This window comes from Gopherus evgoodei, chromosome 13, assembly GCF_007399415.2.
Source record: "Gopherus evgoodei ecotype Sinaloan lineage chromosome 13, rGopEvg1_v1.p, whole genome shotgun sequence".
In the NCBI taxonomy this organism is placed as follows: domain Eukaryota; kingdom Metazoa; phylum Chordata; order Testudines; family Testudinidae; genus Gopherus; species Gopherus evgoodei.
Window position 1 is genome coordinate 7,881,003 of NC_044334.1, and position 20,862 is coordinate 7,901,864.

General features: G+C 41.6%; 1 protein-coding gene across 15 annotated transcripts in view; it reads right to left on the reverse strand.

The window, feature by feature from the left end:
- Nucleotides 1-20,862, reverse strand: part of PITPNM2 (phosphatidylinositol transfer protein membrane associated 2) — a 191,432-nt gene that overhangs the window by 45,919 nt on the left and 124,651 nt on the right. For all 15 annotated transcript variants that reach the window (XM_030582797.1, XM_030582795.1, XM_030582793.1 and 12 more), the window contains 5 exons: nucleotides 20,572-20,693; nucleotides 18,577-18,810; nucleotides 11,775-12,104; nucleotides 7,174-7,269; nucleotides 708-809 (listed from right to left, as the gene is read on the reverse strand). In XM_030582797.1, the coding sequence (XP_030438657.1) occupies nucleotides 708-809; nucleotides 7,174-7,269; nucleotides 11,775-12,104; nucleotides 18,577-18,810; nucleotides 20,572-20,693 (884 nt within the window). The remainder of the gene's footprint in view (nucleotides 1-707; nucleotides 810-7,173; nucleotides 7,270-11,774; nucleotides 12,105-18,576; nucleotides 18,811-20,571; nucleotides 20,694-20,862) is intronic.

The following is a 20,862-nucleotide window of genomic DNA, read 5'->3' on the forward strand; positions in this document are numbered from 1 at the left end:
GGTGTGAGCAGGTAGGAGCCCACTGAAGGAAATGGAATTGCAAATTGCTAACAACATTCTGAATTTGGCCATATGTCTCTTCATCAAGGAGATAACTGTACTTTTCCAGCAACTAAAGAGCAGCAGTGGGAGAGACCCTTGCACAGCTGTTAAAACAATCAACTACACAGGAGCACGGAAGAGGCTGTTTGAACTCTAACAAGGGAATGGGGTTTGACCTGCTCCTCCATGCGTGGATTTACTTGAATCAGTCTAACCTGATGAGTCAATTTCCTTTCAGCACTTCAAAACGGCTTAGAGAGGAAGATGTTATCAGATGAGGAGGATACAGGTGAGAAGGCTAAACCTCCTAACAGAAACCCCGCTTGTATGAGGAGGGAGCAAGGAAGAAGAAGGGATTAAAAAGTCTGAGGAATGTATGGGTGATTTAAGACTGCACCAGAGCATTTAATCATTTTATCAGATAATTGCTTTTGTTATAGTAAGAAATCAAACTGAAATGGAACGTAAGCCTATTCCTAACCCCTGCTTGGACACTGACTCTCTCTGGGGCCTTGGGCAAGTCACTTCTCTCTGCCTCAGTTTGTCCAGCTGCAAAATGGGGGTAACAAATTGTATCCTCCTTAGCAGCTGGTCAGGACAATTAAATTAAGTGACTGTAAAAAAAAAATGCTACGTACAGTGTGAAGTAAAAAGAAATAAATTACCCTGGACATCACATTCAGAGCTTCCAATTTTATCCATGAGATCATTGGAACTCCATTTGGTGATTTCTTTTGGGAACATCTCTTCATTGTCGGACAAGCCCTCTTTAAAGACAGAAAAAATATTTGTATGATACACTTGTACACATGTGTGTATGCACACACACACACACACACATTACATGCAGTATGTCTATAAATAAAAGTATACCTTTATTAATGCTGTGTGACCTCATTGTAATTTGAGGCAAGATAATGGTTAAACATGGCGTTTGTATAATCAACTAGTAGCTGAAAGCTCATGCCGTCACTTGGGTGTGGCAGTTGGGCCACAAAATCCGCCAGCTGTGCAGTCTCCCTCATGCAACCAATAAAATTGGCGCATGCAAATTAACTGCAGAATAAGGCTGGTCACTGATTGAACTACCTCTGGCATCACAATGGTCTAGGACTCTTGTCAAGGCATAGATACATGTACTGTAGTTGTATGACTCACAGGTATAATTTGTAAAGTCAAAATTGCTGAAGACTTAAACATTGGATGGTAACAGATCACAAATCCCAGTGATGATTGAACCTGGTGATATTCTAAACAAAAAGAGTTCTCAGTCCTTCTTGTAGCTGTCTCCATCGGTTCACGCTGACTCAATAGACCTTCTAGGCTTCAGAGCAACACACAGAGTGTGACAATCCTGGAATCTTATGCGGACACCAGCTCTCAGGACAGTGAGAGCAAAATGCATTTTAAATATAAAAGAAAAGCTGTTTAAGTTAATCAACAGAGTATACAAGTAATCTGTGTATAACTCTGAAATGTGTATAAATAGCTTTAAATTCATGTTAGCTGTCAGAATCCAAGTTTTGTGTTTTCCTTGACACATTTTCTGTCCTAAACTATATTGTAAACACTGTTGTATGATTTTAAACAGCCTCACCGATTTACCCCTAGTACTTCAGACCTGTCTCCTTCTGTCCAAACTAAAACCTTGGCTTGTTTCTCCGACATCTCCTTGTGGATGTCTAGCCACCAGCTCTAGTTCAACATGGCTAAAACAGAGCTCCTGATCTCCCTCTCCCCAGCCATCCTTGTTATCTCCCTTCTCGATCACTATGGACAACACCATCATACTCATGCTACAATGGGCACCATATTCAGCTTGGACCTCTCTCTAGCTCCTCATATCCAGGGTGTGTCTAAATCTTGCCAATTTTTCCTGCATAACATCTCTAAGATACAGACTTTCTTAGCTATCCACACAGCTAACTCTTTCATACAAGCCTTCACCATCTCGAGTCTTGAATACTGCAACATCCCTCTCTCTGGCAAACACAATCTTGCCCCCCTCTTATCCACTGAGAATGCTGCTGCAAACAGTTTTCTTAGCCCTTGTTTTGACCACGTCAACCTTCTCTTTGCATCCCTCCACTGGCTCCCCCTTGTCTGCTGCATCAAACAATCTCTAGTCTTCACTTTCAAGGCCCTTGATGGCCTATCCTCTCTCGGCCTACCACTCCTGTCTCACTGTCACGATGTTGACTCTCATCTCCAATCAGCCCATGATACCATTGGTTACGTTTTCTAACACATGCTTTCGTGCTTTCTCCCACGCCTCTGCTCAAGCTCAGGAGGAGCTCCCAATAAACATCCACAAAACTGATTATCATCCCCTGAAACTCTCCTTTGCCATGATGCCTACAAAAACAACCTGATGAGAGCTGGTGGGCTGAGACCACTGCCCATCATGCTGACTGACACAGACTCATTGGGTATGTTTACACAGACCAAATAAAGCTCATGCCAGCAAGTTTCAGAGCCCAAGTCAGCTGACTTGGTCTCATGGGGCTCACACCGTGGAGCTAAAGATAGCGGTGTAGACGCTCAGGCGGGAGCCCAGGCTCTGAGACCCTCCCCCTCATTGGGTTTCAGAGCCTGGGCACCAGCCCAAGCCAGAATGTCTACACTGTTATTTTTAGCCCTGTAAGCCCAAGTCAGGTGACCCAGGCTCGGAGGAGACTGGCTGAAGTAGCTTTTTTTTTTTTTGGACCGTAGGGTAGTCATCCCCACTGTTTCCTTGTGCTCCCTCCCTGTCTGTATCCATCTAGTGTCTCTTGTCTTACACTAATATGGTTAGCACTTTGGCGCAGGGACCATATTTTTTGTTCTGTTTGTACCAAATGTAATACCATGGGAGTCCTGGCCCAGGAGTAGGGCTCCTACGTGCTACAGTAACACAAATAATAAATAACAAACAAGCACCATAATCCACTTCAGGAGTTGCTGCATTTCAGGAGTGGGTGACGCGATCCCTACATTTGCCGCACGTATCTCCCAAAGGACTTAGGACGCTAAGCTGCCTTGTTTGTCTAGCTCTGAGATCTCTGGATTAAAGGGTGCTAAGTATCATTACCGTTAGCACCACAAGTACCTGAAAGTACTAAAGCGAACCTAATTCCCAGCGCTATTCTGGGCATTAATAAATTTGAATAAATCTAAGCCTGAACCTGGGAAGAGTATCAAGACACCCACTTTGCACAGGCTTTCCACTTTATACTGACCATGGGCTAGAAATCCTGGGCACTAGGCCTAGTCTATACTAGAAGGGATTTGCCAGGACAGCTATATTGGCAAACTCACCTAGAGTATACACAGCTTATACGGGTAAAAGAGTGCTTTTGCCGGTATAGCTTATACCACTGAATGAAATAAGCTATACAGGTAAAGCATTTTTTTGCTGGTATAACTACATCTATACTAGGGCTTTACCGATACAAACACGTTGTTAAAGAATTGCACCATTGCCAACATTACTGTACTGACAAAAGTTTAATGTGTAGACCTGCCCAATGGTGCCACTCTGTTCTCTATATTCTAAGCACATGAGCTAAAGGAGGGAATGATGCAATGGCTCCTCATTCCTGGACACGGGCTTGGATGCAATTTTAAGCTGGGTAAAGTGCACTCTAATGGTATGGTGATAGGCTCTATAAATGTTTGATGTATGTAAAGACAACATCATAGTTTGCTCAGAACTCTGAGCTCACGTCTTAGTAAGTGAAAAATTCTTTCAAATCACATTTGAAAAATGCCAAGTATGGCAAACAAACAGACTTAACTGTATAACACCCCTACTGACACACCTGCCTGATCATTAGCCAGGAAGTTAAGCGATTTTTTTCTTTTTTCAGTTTTGAGACTTGGAAGCTGGAGCATATTAAATATTTGTTTCTCCTACACTGATGAGTGGGACTTAGTAAAAACCCACCAGCAAAATCTGCTCTATTAAAAATATTTTAAATTCTCAAATGGAAATGTATGAAAGACTATTGGATTTGTGGTGTACCAATTATCTTCCTATGAGCTATCAACATTATTCAGTCAAGCACAACTATCTGCAGGGATAGATTTAATTAAACACAGTTATTAAGTGAGCTCATTAGTATTTCTTGTCCAGACTCAAGAGACATAGCAGCAAAGCAAATCTATCCTGGAAGAGCATTAGAATCTGTGTTACCAGAAAGTGTGCAACATTCTGCCTCATACAACTTTCACCTTCATTAAATTATTATTTGTTAAGCATAACGAGCTCGTCAGATGATAGGCACTATATCAGTATCATTATTCTAAAACTCTTCTTTCAGCTAACAAAGCCCCCTCCTTATAGGCTGCCCACAGTCAGAGGTCAATTCTTTAGCAGACCATCTCTGATTTCTGGGCACTCTTCTCTCTGACACTGAAGAGAAACCAATGAATGACCCCTCAAATCTGCACAAAAAACACTGCTTTTGTTCAGCTTTTATGTAATCCTGATTTGAAATCATATTTATCATTGAAGGTTAATTGTGTTTTAATTGTATTTATAGTTCCATGCTTAGCGATTTTTTTTCCTGAAGAGGTAAATTTAACTGAGTTCTAAACATAAAAATGACTGCAATTTCAGCTGTCTCCAAGATGTAAAACCTATAATCTTCAGATTCACAGGCTTAAAAGTTCTCTCTTTTTTTTTGTTGCTTTACAGCTACTAATAAGATCATTAGTTGCAAGGTTCTTTGGATCAGGAACAAAAAGATTTTGAAACACTATTCTTTTCAGGAAATCTGATAAACAGCTAAGAGTTATATAAAGGTTGAATGCACTGCTGCGCAAAGCCTGCTTATTTTTAGTGCTTTTAATAACACCTCAGCCATAAAAGATAGCGACCTGGAAATGGTCATGTCAACATGCCATTTAATTCTTCAAACCCCAATAAAACTTGAGATGATCTGATTTCACTGCACAGAGAGAATGTACAAACAGGTAACATCACATGATACCTCTGCCAACGGGAATACACCAGAGAAATTGTGTGTGTCAGACAGAGAACAAAAAGGGGGAGATTAAATTCAAAGCTTCTCCAGCAACTTAATCTAAATATTGAACTCATTTCCTTGAGAGGTTTAATTATAGGTCTTACTGCTGCTCACCAAATATGATATTACTCCTGTTATTATCATTTATTACTGTATAGATATTACTGTATTTTTAACTCTCCTTACCAGAACATGCCAGTGACTGAGAACACGTGGAAAGTCTAACAAGATAAAAATCTTTATAGGCTCAGATTACATTCCCTATTCAGCAAGGAAATCTGAATGTATACTGGAAGCACCTCATGAGGAGCTGAATTCATCACTGACTCATACCCCAATCGACACTTAGTTTCCATGGTACTGGCCCAGCAAGCCTCTCTCACAGTAGTCACTGTAAGAAACACTCATTCCATATTCACAAATCCAATGCAGTTGGCATCTAATGAGAGAGCCGTCTGGTCTGCAATAAAGGGTGTAGCAGATTGTCACTAGCCAAGAAAATAGAGTAGTCTTAATATGCATTGTCGAGAACATCGATTTGTGAAGGAAAAAACCAATCAAATTAAGCACATTTCAACCTAGACTGAATAGGATGCAGTCAAAGCAGAATAGGGAGGAATTTTTCCATTGGCAGCAGATGAGCTAGATGATTTAAGCAGATGTTGTCCATCTCTAGAGTCTGTTAGTCAGTGATTAAAAGGTAAAATGCATGGTGGATAGCTATGTTTGTTTAGATCAGGGGTTCTCAAACTGGGGGTTGGGACCCCTCGCGGGCATGAGGTTATTACAAGGGAGGTTGTGAACTATCAGCCTCCACCCCGAGCTCCGCTTTGCCTCCAGCATTTATCATGGTGTTAAATATATTAAAAAGGTGTTTTTAATTTGGGGGGGGGGGTGTCGCACTCAGAGGCTTGCTTTGTGAAAGGGATCACCAGTAAAAAAAAGTTTGAGAACCACTGGTTTAGATGACTCACTTGTATTCATATGTTTATATTGCTATGATAAAGCCTTGAGGTACAGTTGTTACAGGAGTCATATAAGTTAATAAATAAAGACACATAAAATAAGTCAGCCCTGGCTGATGGGCCAGTGACACTTAGGGCTTCAATCCCGAGCCAACTTGTACTCAAAGCAGCCCCTTAGCCTGCACAAACCCGCAGTCTTACTCTATAGCAGCATGCTACTTCCCACAAGGAAGGAAAGCCTGAGAATCTGGGGCATATTCGTAATACTTGATATCAAAACTTTTCTGGAGTACATCACTTCAGCTGTACTACTTGCTATGGTCAATCACGAATGAAATACTATTTACAAAATGGTACCAGCAACTCCATTTGCCAGCTCCAGCAGTGCAAGTTAGCCAGCTTGTTAGATGATCCTTGAAAGGCTGTTTGGAGAAGGGTGTCTTGGTAGTTAGTGCTTTGTACCAGTGCTGAGCTCACTGTCAGTGTTCAACAAATATATACTGAATAAATAAGTAAAATATACAATACGAGTCCTGTAGAGCAGAGCATCTTCCTTTTAGATACACACAGCAAACATAAAAATATGTGGAGAGAGCTACAGCACATTAAAACACTTCAGGAATTCTTACAGAAAAAAAACACCTTTCAGTGCTCGTGAACTCTGACATCTCCCTTCATTCCTTTTTGCATTTCTTCGTGCAGGCATACAAGATGTTAATAAGGACTCTTACTAAAGACAGACTAGGGTCTCTTCTTACTCAGGCAGGACTCTACTCGTCATGAGCATTACCACTTGGCTATTTGAAAACAATCTGTCATGCTGAACAAGAAATATTCAGAGTTATAGCCACAGCTTGTGTAGAGAATTGCAGAATTTTACCCAGGTGCATTCGCACCAAAAAAATACCAAAGTTCCATATGTTAAAAGAACTCAAGATCATTTCATGTTAAAAAATAATCAGACAGATTACATTAAACTTGAAATATTGCCCAGCTGAATGAAACAGTCTGCTGGGTGCTGCTCTGAATTACATTAATGCTGCATAAAACCCTTGATTAGAAAACAATACAGTTTCAAGCAAGGCAGGTGCTCCACCCTTCCCAACTCCACTCTTTAAGAAGATAAAACAACTGATCACCATTTTGGTTCCACATACCATGTGCATCAAAGAATTCATCATCTGAGCTGTCGTCTGAATCTCTGGCAATGCTCTGCATCCTCCACTCGGATATACTATGGCGGGAGGGGCTTGCTGGAAAAAACAAAAGAAAAGGCGAATGCGGAAAGCTACATAAACAAGGCAGAGTGTTCCTGACATGGTCTTTGCTACAGGAACATAGTCGTGTGCACCTTGTGAAAATCTATCACTGCAGCAATAGATTAAGGCACAATATTCCAGTGATGCTGGTGTGATGTCAATGTACCACTTTACAAGTCCTGTTTGCTTACTGTGGTTATAACCTGCCCGCAAGCTGCCACATTAAAGCAAGCTGTTTGTATCACTCTTATGCTATTTTGAACGGTAGCTATTTATAACCATTAGTAGGATGTGTAAAATCATTTTGTTTTTAAAGTTTGCAATTAAAAAGGAAACAGTCTGGTTTGTAAGCCTTCTTCTCGACTGTAACAGTACACAATCCGTGCTACAGCTTCCACTAACTTTCAGATGGGAAACTACCTGGAACAGTATGGAGAGAAATGATCTGTTTTCTGGAAGGAAATTGCTTCCATACCAATTGCAACAGAGATCTATTTACACTTTAACTAAGGTGATTTAAATAAAATGCTACCAAACTATTTTTATGGAAGCTCTCAGTATGCACTATGGACAGATTTACACTAATACAGTGAGAACAAGAGTACATGACAACTCCTTCAGTAGCTGTTTGCCCTCCTTTTCTTACATCTACTTGATTCCTTTCATTTTCCATTTAAAAGTTCATTGTGCTAAGTAAACCTTTTGTGGCATTTGCTTTCAAAATACAATTTAGAAACTAGCTACTGTGAACTCTTTTTAGCTGAGCTCGTCACAGGATGCTAAGTCAGCTAAAGTGAAAATCATACACAAAGACGCAAGAGAGACTGGTTCTCTCTCTCTCAGTTTCACTCATGATTGTGGTGCACACGTCAATGTTACAGAACAGGGAGCACACACAAAGTACCTGTAGCAGCAGCATTCTAATGTAACACAGTAGGGTTAAAATTTTCATCTAGCATACAAAGACCATCGAATGGCTCATGTTATTGCAATGGCTGTATGAAAACTATTTATTCCATTGCTGTAACATGGTTAAATATGTGAGTCAGATTCTTAAGATTCTAATTTTACCTCCTAATTGTCATGTGGAAAGACCACTGTGACCCTGAGCAGAGGCAGTTAATTACAGCTTAGTTGGTTCTGTAGCCCCCGATTATCCCACCATCCACCCCTCTGGGAATAGCGAGCAGTGTGATTGGCATAGCTGAGCTAAATCACAGTGGAATGACGTCAAATGCACTCGCATGCTAGTTTCTAAAAATAGAGCACGTAATAATATATGGGATGGTGACAAGAGCCCCAGTCACACCAGGGGTTTTGCTTAGGCAGTGTAAAACGGATCAAGTCTGCATACAAAGAGACAGAGTTACTTTCTTGTCAAAGGTAGCTGTAAATCCAGACAGCTCTTCGCATTTATCTATGTGAATATGCTGCCATTTCTTAAACCTAGCATGAAAGAGGATTAAAATATCTGCATGATGTATTTCCCAGCTCATTGCAATTCACTCCTTTCATCAGTTTTTTCCAGTAAAATCCATGCCAATCTGAAGTTTAAAAATCATGCTTTGCTACCGGTGAAAACCTTTAAGTGAAATCCTGAGAGGTGCTGAAGAACTGCAGTTTCCATTGGCCAAGTCTATATCAGGAGAGATAGCTAACAAGAGATGTCTCTGTCACTGTAAAATACCAGCATAGCCAAGGCAAGTGGTAGTTTTATCTCCAGGTAAGTGTGTAGCAAGTGAAGAGAAGGTTACTCATCTTGTCCAGTAATGGAGGTTCTTTGAGATGGTTGTCCCTGTGGGTGCTCCACTTCACATGTTTTGGTGCCCTGCGCTTCTAATCAGAGATTTTTAGTAGCAGTGCCCTGGTTGGCTGCGCATGCAGCAGGCGTCTTGCACCATTCCGAGCGGTTACCCCTGTGTGCGCAGCCAAATGTCCTCCCAGTTCCTTCTCCACCCTAAAGGATCAATGTGAAACTCTGAAGGGGAGGAGCAGTGGAGCATCCACAGGGACAACCATCTCGAAGAATCTGCTTGTCCTGGCACCAGGTACAGAACCGTTTCCACTTGTGCATGCATGTCTTTCATGTGGTCATCTGCCAGCAGTTCAGTAATATGTCCTGTACTTCCTTGGAACAGTCTGTCTCAAGTCCTATCATCCACAGATCAGCCAGGCCTCGAGATGGAGTATTGAAATATTGGGGTGACGAAGGCATCCTGTGTCAGCAAATAAGGCACGAGAAAAAGGGTTCATGGTGGTGTCACGGCCATCTGTTTCAGGTATGGGAACCACATTTGTCTGGGCCATGCTAGTGCAATGAGGATGACTCTGGATTTGTCTTGTTTGATCTTGTGAAGGATACGGCTCAAAAGAGGGATTGCGGGGAAGGCATACAACAGTGGAGCTTCCTATTTCACAAGAAAACCGTTGCCCAGAGAGTTGTGTCCCAACTCGGCCCGGGAACAGTACTGCGGGCACATGGCATTGTGGGCCATTGCGAAAAGATCTATTGAGGGGAATCCCCATTGTTTGAATATAGTTTTTAGGATTCCAGAATCCATCTTCCACTCATGGGTTTGTGAAAAGTTCCTGCTTAGTTGGTCTGCTGTAGCATTCTGGCATCCTGGCAGGTAGAATGCCATGCTGTCTATGTTGTTGGAGATGCTCTACTGCCAGAGGCGGACTGCTTCTGCACAGAGTGGATAAGATTGGGCCTCTCCTTGGGAATTTATATAAAACATAGTCGCCAAGGTGTCTGTAAGAAGCTGGACAGTCCTGTTGCAGATTAGGGGAAGAAAGTGACGGCGGGCATTTTGGGCTGCAAGTCAAGACAGCATTTGAAACCTGGAGAGCCAGGCATATCTGAGAGGCTATGCTGAAAGCAAGAATGGGAATAGATCCATTCTTACGCCTCTTTTGTAATTGGGTAATTACCCGCCTGAGGTGCGGGAAAGGGGAAGACTAGGAGAGGAAATGTTTTTTTGTTTGTTTTTTGTATGGTAAAGAAAAATTTAAGGAGAAATTAATAAAGAAAGGGTATTAGCTAGGGAAAGAACTGAAATAATAGAAATATCGAAAGCTGTGAGGTGCTGCTGTCGTTCCAACCAAAGCCAAAGGCGGTAGAGAAGGAACTGGGGGACGGTTAGCTGCACAAGCAGGGTAACTCCTCAGAGTGGTGCGAGATGGCTGCCACATGTGTGTGGCCAACCAGGGCACTGCTACTACAAATCTCTGATTAGAAGCACAGGGCGCCAAGACACCTGAAGTGAAGCACCCACAGGGACACTCCTTGAAGAAGAACTGTAGGTTGTCCTAAGTGGTTTACTTTGCCAGACTACATCAAAGGGATGAAATCTGGCCCCAAGGACTTCAATAGGCCACGTTTTCACCCTAGGATTTTACAGTGAGATCGCTAAACTACTGCAAAACATACACAACTTTTTTGCTACTGTAAACCCTGCCACTGTCTTTGATGCGACTTGTGCCTGATGGAAACACTGAGTAAAGATGTCACGAGTCATCTTTTCCAAAGAGTGGGTCAAGAAAATGAGGCGTGTACAGTAAAGGATACTTGAGAGAATGTGACTTCCTAGTGCACAGGGAAGATTCATGGGTCTGAAGTGAGTCCTTCAGTGAGGTTGGACATTTTTCCTGCATGGCATTTAAAAGGAAATACAAACATGATCCATGGTGGTATCTGATCTCCTTAGCCATGGATGATGGTTGCAGGACATTAACAGCAGCAAAATGCAACAGCTGTCATTCCCCTCTCCCTTCACTGACAGTGGTGACCTGCGTTAATTTTCCCAAAAGGCCAATTATGGTGCTTAGCTGTGCAAACTACACTGCAGCAGCTTGGGAGCCAACCCCCTCCTTAGAAATGAATGAAAGCAGTAACATTTATCGCTGACCGGGGAGGATTATGCCTGTCACTTTAACTGTATTTCAGAGAAATCCAAAGCAGGAGACATGGAATCTAACAATTAATCAGATCAAGGCCTATTCAGTGACTCTCTCTCTCTGCATCTAGCATTTCACATCAGAGGCACATGTCCAGAGAGAGAACATCGCCTGAGGAATTAAACCATATAAAAAATTTCCATGTTACTAACAACAGGGACTAATCTCCCCTCTATGGTGCCCTGCTTGTTTTCTTTTGACAACAATCACTGCCACCAGCTCTCACTGCTTTTTCTCATTTCCCCTTTTTGTAATTTATTTAACTTTGACAGAATTCATGGCAATGTCATTTCAGGAGCCTCTGTTGCAGCATAGGCATAACCCTCAACACAGCTCCACTAGAGGGGACTTTCACACCAAATGCACAGGCTAAAGAAGTGACTCAGTTAGCTGGTAGCAATAAATAAGCTCTGACCCATCGTATAGGCTAGCCACTAAAGAGAGACATGATCACACTTACCCAGCGTGTTACATCAGCACCACGGCAAGAGTTGTCTGTTTTTTTCCTAATGCAATTAATCCCATTACAAACATCTCACCTCCTCTTTTTGAAGATCGCGAGGATTTGGAAGACGTGGACCACTGCTTGGTTATCCCTCTCCCAGACACGACTTCACCAACATTACTAGCAGCGTCTGCCGCATCGACGGAGGACATGGCCTTGCTTTCAGCATCATTCTCGCCCGGGGAGTCTTTGGCTCCATGCTGCTCTGCCTCATTTTCACTGTAGCTGAACTGGGCCATTTTCTGAGCCAGCATCAGCTGTGCCTCCTTCTCGAGCTGCCGGATGTCCTCAATGGTGAGTCCATACCATTCATCCTGCCAGCACCACGCCTGCCGGTGGGCTCTCACCATTACCTTCCGAAGGCCTGCAAAGCAAGAACATGCCAGTGACCAGCAAAGCTAACACATTGCAGGAACGTCATTGTTTGGGATTTTCAATGAGAACTACTTAAAATCTCATGGTAGATCATGCCCTTAAACTGGTAATTATCTCTGATGGATGCACAGGACATACAAACAGCACATTTCAACTTTCAAGTCTTTTACACACATTAACGGATTCATTCTCACAAACCCTTCAAATAAATAACATTATCCCCACTTTAAGTATTGGGAAACGGAGGCAGAACAGAGCTGCAACAACCTGGAACGTTGCAACAGACACTGCAGAGCAAACCACTATTACATGGTAACATGGGTCAGGGTCACTGAACTAGGTGGACGTAACCTTTACTGAATTGTGTTCTTTGACTTTTGACACTTTTAAGGTACATCTATACTGCAGTTGGAAGCATGTTTCCCAACTCAAGTAGACTTGCATGCACTAGCCTGGCTTGAGCGAATGCACTAAAATAACAGTGTAGCTGGGGGTTGCATAGGTGGGATGCTTGTGCTAGCCCTGTGATAACGAACACACCTGGACCCCTAGGGGGTATGTACTTAAGAACGTCCCTACTGGGTCAGACTACAGGTCCATCTAGCCCGGTATCCTGTTTGCTGACAGCAGCCAGTGCTGGTGCCCCAGAAGTAATTAACAGAACAGGTAATGTGACAAAATTCCTCCTCTGCCTTGGTGGATCCTGTGCTTATTGGTGGATTTGCTCACCTCAGTGATCTTCCCCTCTTGTGGAACCCACAGTCTGGGTCAACTCCACCTGTGTCTGATCAGGAGTTGGGAGGTTTAGGGAGAACCCAGGCCCGCTCTCTATTCCGGGTTCCAGCTCAGGGCCCTGTGGATTGCAGCTGTCTATAGTACCTCCTGTAACAGCTGCATGACAGCTACAACTCCCTGGGCTACTTCCCCATGGCCTCCTCCAAACACCTTCTTTATCCTCACCACAGGACCTTCCTCCTGGTGTGTGATAACGCTTGTCCTCCTCAATCCTCCAGCAGTACACTCTCTCAGTCTCAGCTCCTTGCTCCCAGCTCCTCACACATGCTCCTTCTCCTCTGGCTCCTCCCTGCCTGACTGGTGTGAGCTCCTTTTTAAACCCAGGTGCCCTGATTAGCCTGCCTTGATTGGCTGCAGGTGTTCTAATTAAAGTAGCTATCTCCACTGCCTTCTAGAAAGATCTTAATTGGCCCAAGGTGCCTTGATTAACCTGGAGCAACTGCCATTTGGTTACCAGGGATTTGTTTAGCCTGGGGCTAACATACCTGTTTCTCAGTACTTTACTGTAGCCATCTGGCCTTGCCCCATCACAGTAATCATTAAGTGATCCAACCCCTGTTGCCTATTCCCAGCTTCTGGCAAACAGAGGCTAAGAACACCATCCCAGGGGTGGCTAACCCGAGCCACCACCATGCTAACCCCAGCTACATGCTATTTTTAGAGCTTGGGAGCTTGATCCTGTCTAGTCAAGCTGGGAAGCACCCTCCCAGCCTCAGGGCAGACATATCCGTAGATTGGAATGCAACAGAGTGGTCCAATAACATGAAGAAAAGCTAGTGCTGCCACATAGTCTTCCAAAGAGCTCTCTTTTGCTCATAAGAAAGACGAACAGTAAGGGAGAATCAGAACTGATTTTCATCTTGAAAAATTTATAGAGAACGAATTGTCACAAAGCCCTGGCTTGTCTCATTCCGATTCTCACCTTCATTTACGGAATGAGCACAACCCTATGTGTCCTTTTGCAGGCAAGACACCCACTAAAGTCAATGTGAATTCGGCCTGTGAAAGGAATGCAGGAACAGTCTCTTTATGGATAAGCACCAAATACCTCTTCAGCCAACATACTAATAATAGTTAGTGTGCTTTTATTAACTCTCCAGGGAGTGAAACATTTTGACTAAAAAAAAAAAAAAATTGCCATATTTTTGAGTTAAGAAAAAACTAGTATCTCTGTGCTGATTTAACTGTAATATTTTCCACTGTTTTAGGAAAGATCATCTCTTGTGATTATCAGCAGGCGATGGACATTTAATCACTTGTCTTTCAAACCTGTCATCCTAGCTAACCCTGTTCCAGTCAAATTATAACAATACTTCTAGAATTCAACCAGTGTGAAGCCATTGAAGGGCTCTGTCTGTGCTAAAGATCTCTTTGTAGTTCAGGGTTTGCTTTTACTATTTAAAGTAAAACCACAAACCCAATACAATTATAACATAAAAACACTGCAGAATCTAAGTATATCTGGGAAGTTGTTTTTACACACAAGAGTGACGCATCCCAAGCATTTCATAACACACTTGCAATTTCCTGGCTGCAGATAAAGGATGTCTGATTTCCCTGTGTGGCAGTTTATTTCCTTGATAGCCACAACAGATACCATAACTTTGTCCGAACAGTTCTAGTTGCTTGAACGTTTCTGATAAAATGTAACCCTGAAATTGTGTGTTTATTTCCCCCCCATTTCCCTAATTTAGGCTACTCACAAAGCAAAATTATATGGTTATGTCTGATCCTCCAGCTGCAATCTATTAAAACATAAGCTTAGAGAAGATGCCAACACTTGTACATATCAAGCTGTAAGGGCTGGCCAATATATGGGAGTCCTTCCATAGACTTAAATGGGCACTGGATAAGACATTACTAGATGAGTACTTTACACAAAAAATTTAAGTGAAGCAAAACTTCTCAGAAAAAGACGGGCTTCTCCCGAAACTTCTCAGGTTATCAGCACTGGCACACATATCATCTGCAATATATAGTCTTAAGATACATCATCACTGATTTGTTTAAGAAAAACAAAAGAAACAGAACCCATGTACAAAGGGTGCCAACTGAGTGGGAATGGCAAAAATCCTGAACTTGGACAACACTGTGCACTACTAATGTAATTAAACTCTTTGGGGTTCACTCCAAAGCACATTCAATTAGCACAGCAGACTAGATCAACAGCCCACATTTTCAGTGAGTGTCTCAAGATGTCAGATAACAGCGACTATCCAATTAGTTAGCAAATGACTTCTAGGTTCAATCAGGGACTGAGAACATTTCAAAGGCCTCTCACACAGCCATTCCCTTCCTTGTCTAGCCTCTTAGTAAGTCAACCACATATTATAATTATCCTATTTTTAACTAAACAAACATTTTCTTCTCTTTCAACTCTTTCCCCGAACTTCCTATTGTACGTCATTATGGAACACAGTCTAAATAACGACGTAGTGCGGAGCATTAGGAATCTGAACCATGTTGACCAGGGACAAGTCACTTTACTGGTCCATGGGTAAGCTTCCCCATCTGTAAAATGAGGATAATAGGGAATTTGGGATGAAAAAAGGTCCTCAGATAAAAAACACAAGAGAAGTGTGAGGTCTGAGTACAGTTTAACACCTTCCCTCCCCCCCGAATTAGAGTTTACTTCTACATTGTGATTTTGCTATTACCAGTTTGGCCTGAGACAACAAGCACATCCTCCAAACTGTTACCAGTACCAAGAAAATATATTAACAAAAGGGAAACTCTCCCCCACATGGCAAGCATGGACTGTTAAGCAAGGCTATCCATCTCCCACAAATCCTCAGCTTTTAATTTCCACTCTTCATTCAATTTTCTGACTCTGCTTCAAAGACTTTTCCTATTTTATGCAACTTAAAGATACTTCAGATCAAAGATGCATAATTTATATCAATAAAACACAGCGGTAAGGAGCCTGAGTGGCAGACAATCAGATGATATGGCTCACTGCTACAGCTGGATCAACAAGAGACTGAATGAAGTCTTTTAGGAAATATACAAGAGCCATCTTTCCAAGAGACCACAGTTTAACTTATGCAAAGCTCCTTTATGAAAAGGATTGGAAAGATTACATTTTTATTGCTAAATGTCAGTAAATGTTAATTTCACCCAACACAAGCAAACCAATGAATAATATTTCCATCGATAATAATCGTAATTTACAGATAGGCAAAGAAAGAAAAACGCTGCTTGAGAAGTTATTGGCATTTGGTTTAAGGATATTTGTTTTGTATATTTTGACTTGTGATGTTGACAATTTGTGTTTTAGCAGTTACAAAGCTTTAATGTTTTGAATCTCAACATCCTCAATTATTAAACAATTGCTGTCTGGCCCCACACTACTGTCTGACACCTCCCATAATTTCACACAATGAAAACGTAAATTGATAAATAATTTAAAAAATGCTTATATTTAAACATTGATACTATCGGTTGAAATCATGAAAAAAAAAATTCTACCAATCCTATTTATGAACAACTGAGAGGCCATATACTTCTCTTCACTTTCCAGATAAAAAGGGCTCATTTTATTTTGTCGCCATGTTTTGTGACAGAGATGAAATTAACTCATTTCCCCAATATACTGAGGGGGTTTGTTATAGCCATCTAAGTACAGTCTGTCAGAGAGGAACAATTCGTCCACACCAGACTGAAAGACTGGCCAAGAGCCTCGGGTTATGGACAATGTAAAACCAAAATGGCTCTAGCAGAGCACTCGATACCCACTACCGAGGCTAGTGAATGGACTGTAACAGTGCTCCTGAGAGAACTAATACAGAAAACACAGTATGATTACAATGGGACCAATGCTAACTATTGTAAGCAATACCACAGTTGTTCTGTATGAGCGAGCAGAATCAATTAAAAGAAGCTTTGCCAATAGGAAGGAACAACTGTGCAGATAACGTAGGAAAATGTAGCATGAACAGAAGCTGGATGTCATTACTTAATGGAATCCAAGGGTTTTCAGTATATACATTTGAATTAGGACATTACATCTGGCATCTTCATTTCCATTTTAATGATTATGTTTTAGTGTAATTACTAAAATCTTGGATTATCTGTCCTTTTTCCCAGCACTCACACATATAATTTCTGAGACATCTGTTGGTTAGCATGCACACATTCACTGCCCTCTACTTCCTACCTTCTCTAAGCCAAGAATTTAGCGCGTTTTACACAGAGTTTTAAAGTAAGAAAGAGCTGGGGTTTAGTACAGTTTTGTTTCAGGTAGGTGGGAATTCTCAAAAGAACACTAAAATTTGACTTGATAACACAAGCTACTTAACGGTACGTGTCATTTACCACCTCTGCATTGCCTGGGTAGCCACTTGGCACTCAGCAAACTCCCACAGCTCTCTCCGAGCCTAGGCTGGGCTCATTATAAAATCTGTGGTGGACTCCCCAACTGAACCTCTTGCGCTAATGTAAGACTATCCCTAATTGTTGCACCAAACTGAGACCCAAAGCAAATAAAACTTCTGAGCCTCAATAAATAGATAAATAAATAAAATGTAAACAGTGAACTGTTTTCCAAAACCCTGTTTCTGTTTTGTTCTTTTTCTTTTTTCCCCATTTTTGGGAGCATCGACACGTATGGGTTTAGGCAGAGATGGGAAGTTTCAAACTACTGCAAGAAAGCCTGTTCTCACAAGGCATGATTTTGCAGACTCAAAGTTTTGGACAGTTTGGATAAACAAATAAGTTACAGGGTGTTCAACCAAACTGAACTAAATCTCCAAACCTTTAAAGGTCATCATCTCTTCACTTCATCTAGCACAAACTGAAGTGCCTCCTACTCTATACAGACAAACTAATGAAGGGTCTAAAATTTGAAATCAGCTGTTGGAAGAAAAAGTGAGATATGTATTTTCCACATGGATCACTGTAGCGGTGCCTGCTCCTGGCCCCTCCACAAACACAGTCAGAGACCAACTGATGTGCAGCACCCGTGTCCTTTTATTGTTTGTGTCTGTTCCCACCATCTATTATTTACAGAGACCAACACTCTGGGAGACTATGAACTTCACAGCCAGCAGGGATCTAGAGCCCACACTCCTCCCTTTCCTGTCTCCCCCCGGCTTCTTGTCTCTTAGCCAGCTTTATAGGGCAGGCTGGCTACCCAGGCCTGCAGGTGTGGGGTAGAGTGGGGAGTCTCCACCCCCTTCCACTAAGCCCTGTGGCAGGCCCCTCTGCAAGGCCCATTTACTTGTGTTTGGGAGGCACCTGAGGATTTGGCCCATTCTAAGGAAAACCAACACACCTTTGAAAGCGTTAGTTAGATTTGTGACAGATGAATCCTTTTTCCAGAGGATTAAGGCCCTGCCCAACATTTTCCAGGATACAGCTATGACAAAACATGGTTAGGGTCCACACACAGTCTGACTGCAAACAATGGGAGTGATGCTGAGTACTCTGGGCAGCCCCACAGCCATCCTGCATGGTGCTGTCATAATCTCTTTTAAGGGCATCTCTTATGTTATATGCACAGGATTCTGTGCCAAGTGTTAAACTGAGTAGTCCAGTGACCTCTTAAGGCATCCACACATGAAAACTGGGCACATACTGTTTATGTAACATGCTGCTGCACTCTGACTCAGAAATGCTAAAAACAATGTTAAAATTTTGACAGCACGTACAAGACTACAATTACTAACCAACGTCGTGGATAAACCTCTCGATTTTGGACTGCATCCCCCAGTATCTGAACTCCACTTTGCACAGTTTATATGCACACATGATTGGATATTTCCCAGGGTTGTTCTTGTACCCCTCAATCCAGTCCTCTGACAATGGCCCTCTTTTAGTCTTCACAGATTTATAAAGCTTTGGATCCTCTTCTGACTTGTATTCATGTGATGGGATAGGATCTTTAACAATATCAATAGGATCTAAAGGCAGAAAACACAAATGATTTTTAAAAAGTTTTCTCTTTCTGCATAACTATAAAATAACACTTTTAAAAATCGCTTTGGTGTTTATCAGAAACATGAAAGCAATTTAGCTCCTTTGTATTTTCTCTTAAACAACTGATATTTAAACTGTTTATACAATTCTGCTAGACAGCGATGTTGACAATGCTTGGAGAACTCACATGCACGGTCTTAGCAAATGGATATTTTTGCCCAAAGATTTTGTAAACCGAGGATATTTTGGCAGCTCTGTCTGTTACATCTTTTCAGCTGTAAAAAGAGTTTTTGTATATTTCACCCTTCAGCTCCTTTCATGCCACCACAATGCTGTAGCTCTGCCTAAATTTAGAAGCTTATAATACAACAGTTCTTTTCTAATAATATCATAGAACAGAGACTAGCCACTGAATATGGTACCATTGCAGATCACCAAAGTGATGTTACTGGTTTACTGCTCATTTGCTGATGTTGTGCTATGGACAATACTTAATCTGCATTTTCTGCTTTGAAGTCTAAAAATTATTTAATGAATACTTTTGTGATAAGGGGGACCAAGCAACTGTAGCTGAACTAATGAATGCATCCTAAAAGGTCTGTAAATAATCCTGAGATCAGAAAACATTGCTAGAGGCATCTAAACTTCCATCTGAAACGGTTATATCTCAGTTATTCCCTCAGAATTGACAGGCCTTTCAATAAATTCTCTATGAAGGAACATGACTCAAATCATTCTTTATATAGAGTCAATTTAGTACACAAAGGCTGATCAGGCAAGTTTGACATTTAGTGACAAGAACATACTAATCCAGACTGAAAATGACAAAAAATGTCAAGCCTACAGAAATTAAACACAGTAAAATTGCACCTTAGATACTATCTTTGCCCACTGATAGGCAGCGTTTCAGGAGTGGCTAAGAAAAAGATACAGCAACCACTAGGTGTCCTTCTTTCCATCACCGGGACACTGTGCTTGCTAATCTCACATTTCCTAAAAGAAGGCCAGGCAAAACTCAAACCAATTCATGAGCGTGTCAGTAGTTTCATAAGCAAGTGATGCTTTAATGGCATGTAACTATAATAGCTAGCACTAACTGACACAGTGCGTCTACTGCTTATGCCATAGGGACTGGCCAGTAGGAAATACAAGCAACGGGAATCAGGATGACACTTGCCATTTTCGGTCTTTTCACAAAATGCCCATTTTGCCTTCTTCACATTGAAGTCCTTTGTTTGTAAGGCCCAATAAAGTGATCTGCCGAAAAGGGTGCAAATGGGAATAGAAGCCTGAAATGTTAGCCAGTGCTGAGATAATATTGGGGAGAAAGGGGGAAGAGCCTTCCTATGTTTTGAAAGTTTACACAGGAACAATGTTTTCCCATAGAAAGAAAATATGTTATTATAAAATTACTTAAAAATAGCAATACTTCCCCTTTGATAGCTCTTTCTATCTGGTATCTCACAGCCCTTTAAGAAGCCTTAGTCCTCACAGCATCCAAATGAGGCAGGAAAGTATTAGCCCCATTTACAGTTGGAAAAATGTAGACAGATGGAAAAAATTACGCGATTTGCCTAGTGTCACACATGGTCTGCAGCACGGCCAGGAACAGATCTCCTAGTTACCACTTCTTTTTTTAACCATTAGATAATGCTTCTTCCCCTAAGAAAAATTACTATAAAAACTTCTGTGTAGCAATCAATAGTCAGGATAGAAGAAAAAGTGAGGGGAAAAGTGATATTCACCAAGAATTGTCTGTCTTTTTTCTGCAGGAGAAAGGTTGAATACATTGACATGATCCCCTGGATCGGCTTTATAATACGTTTCAATATCAATAGAGAATTTCTCCACAAAAGGACACGTATACCTGGAAGAGAAGAGTAATGAAGCTTAGACTAAAGCCTATTAGGCTTGATGGAGTAGAGAAGTGCTTTCATAACAGACACCTAAATACCGACTGCAAATCCAGGTAATTTCTCACTCATGTTTTACTTTAAATATCATTTAAGATGCAATCTGCATGTACAAAAAAGGAG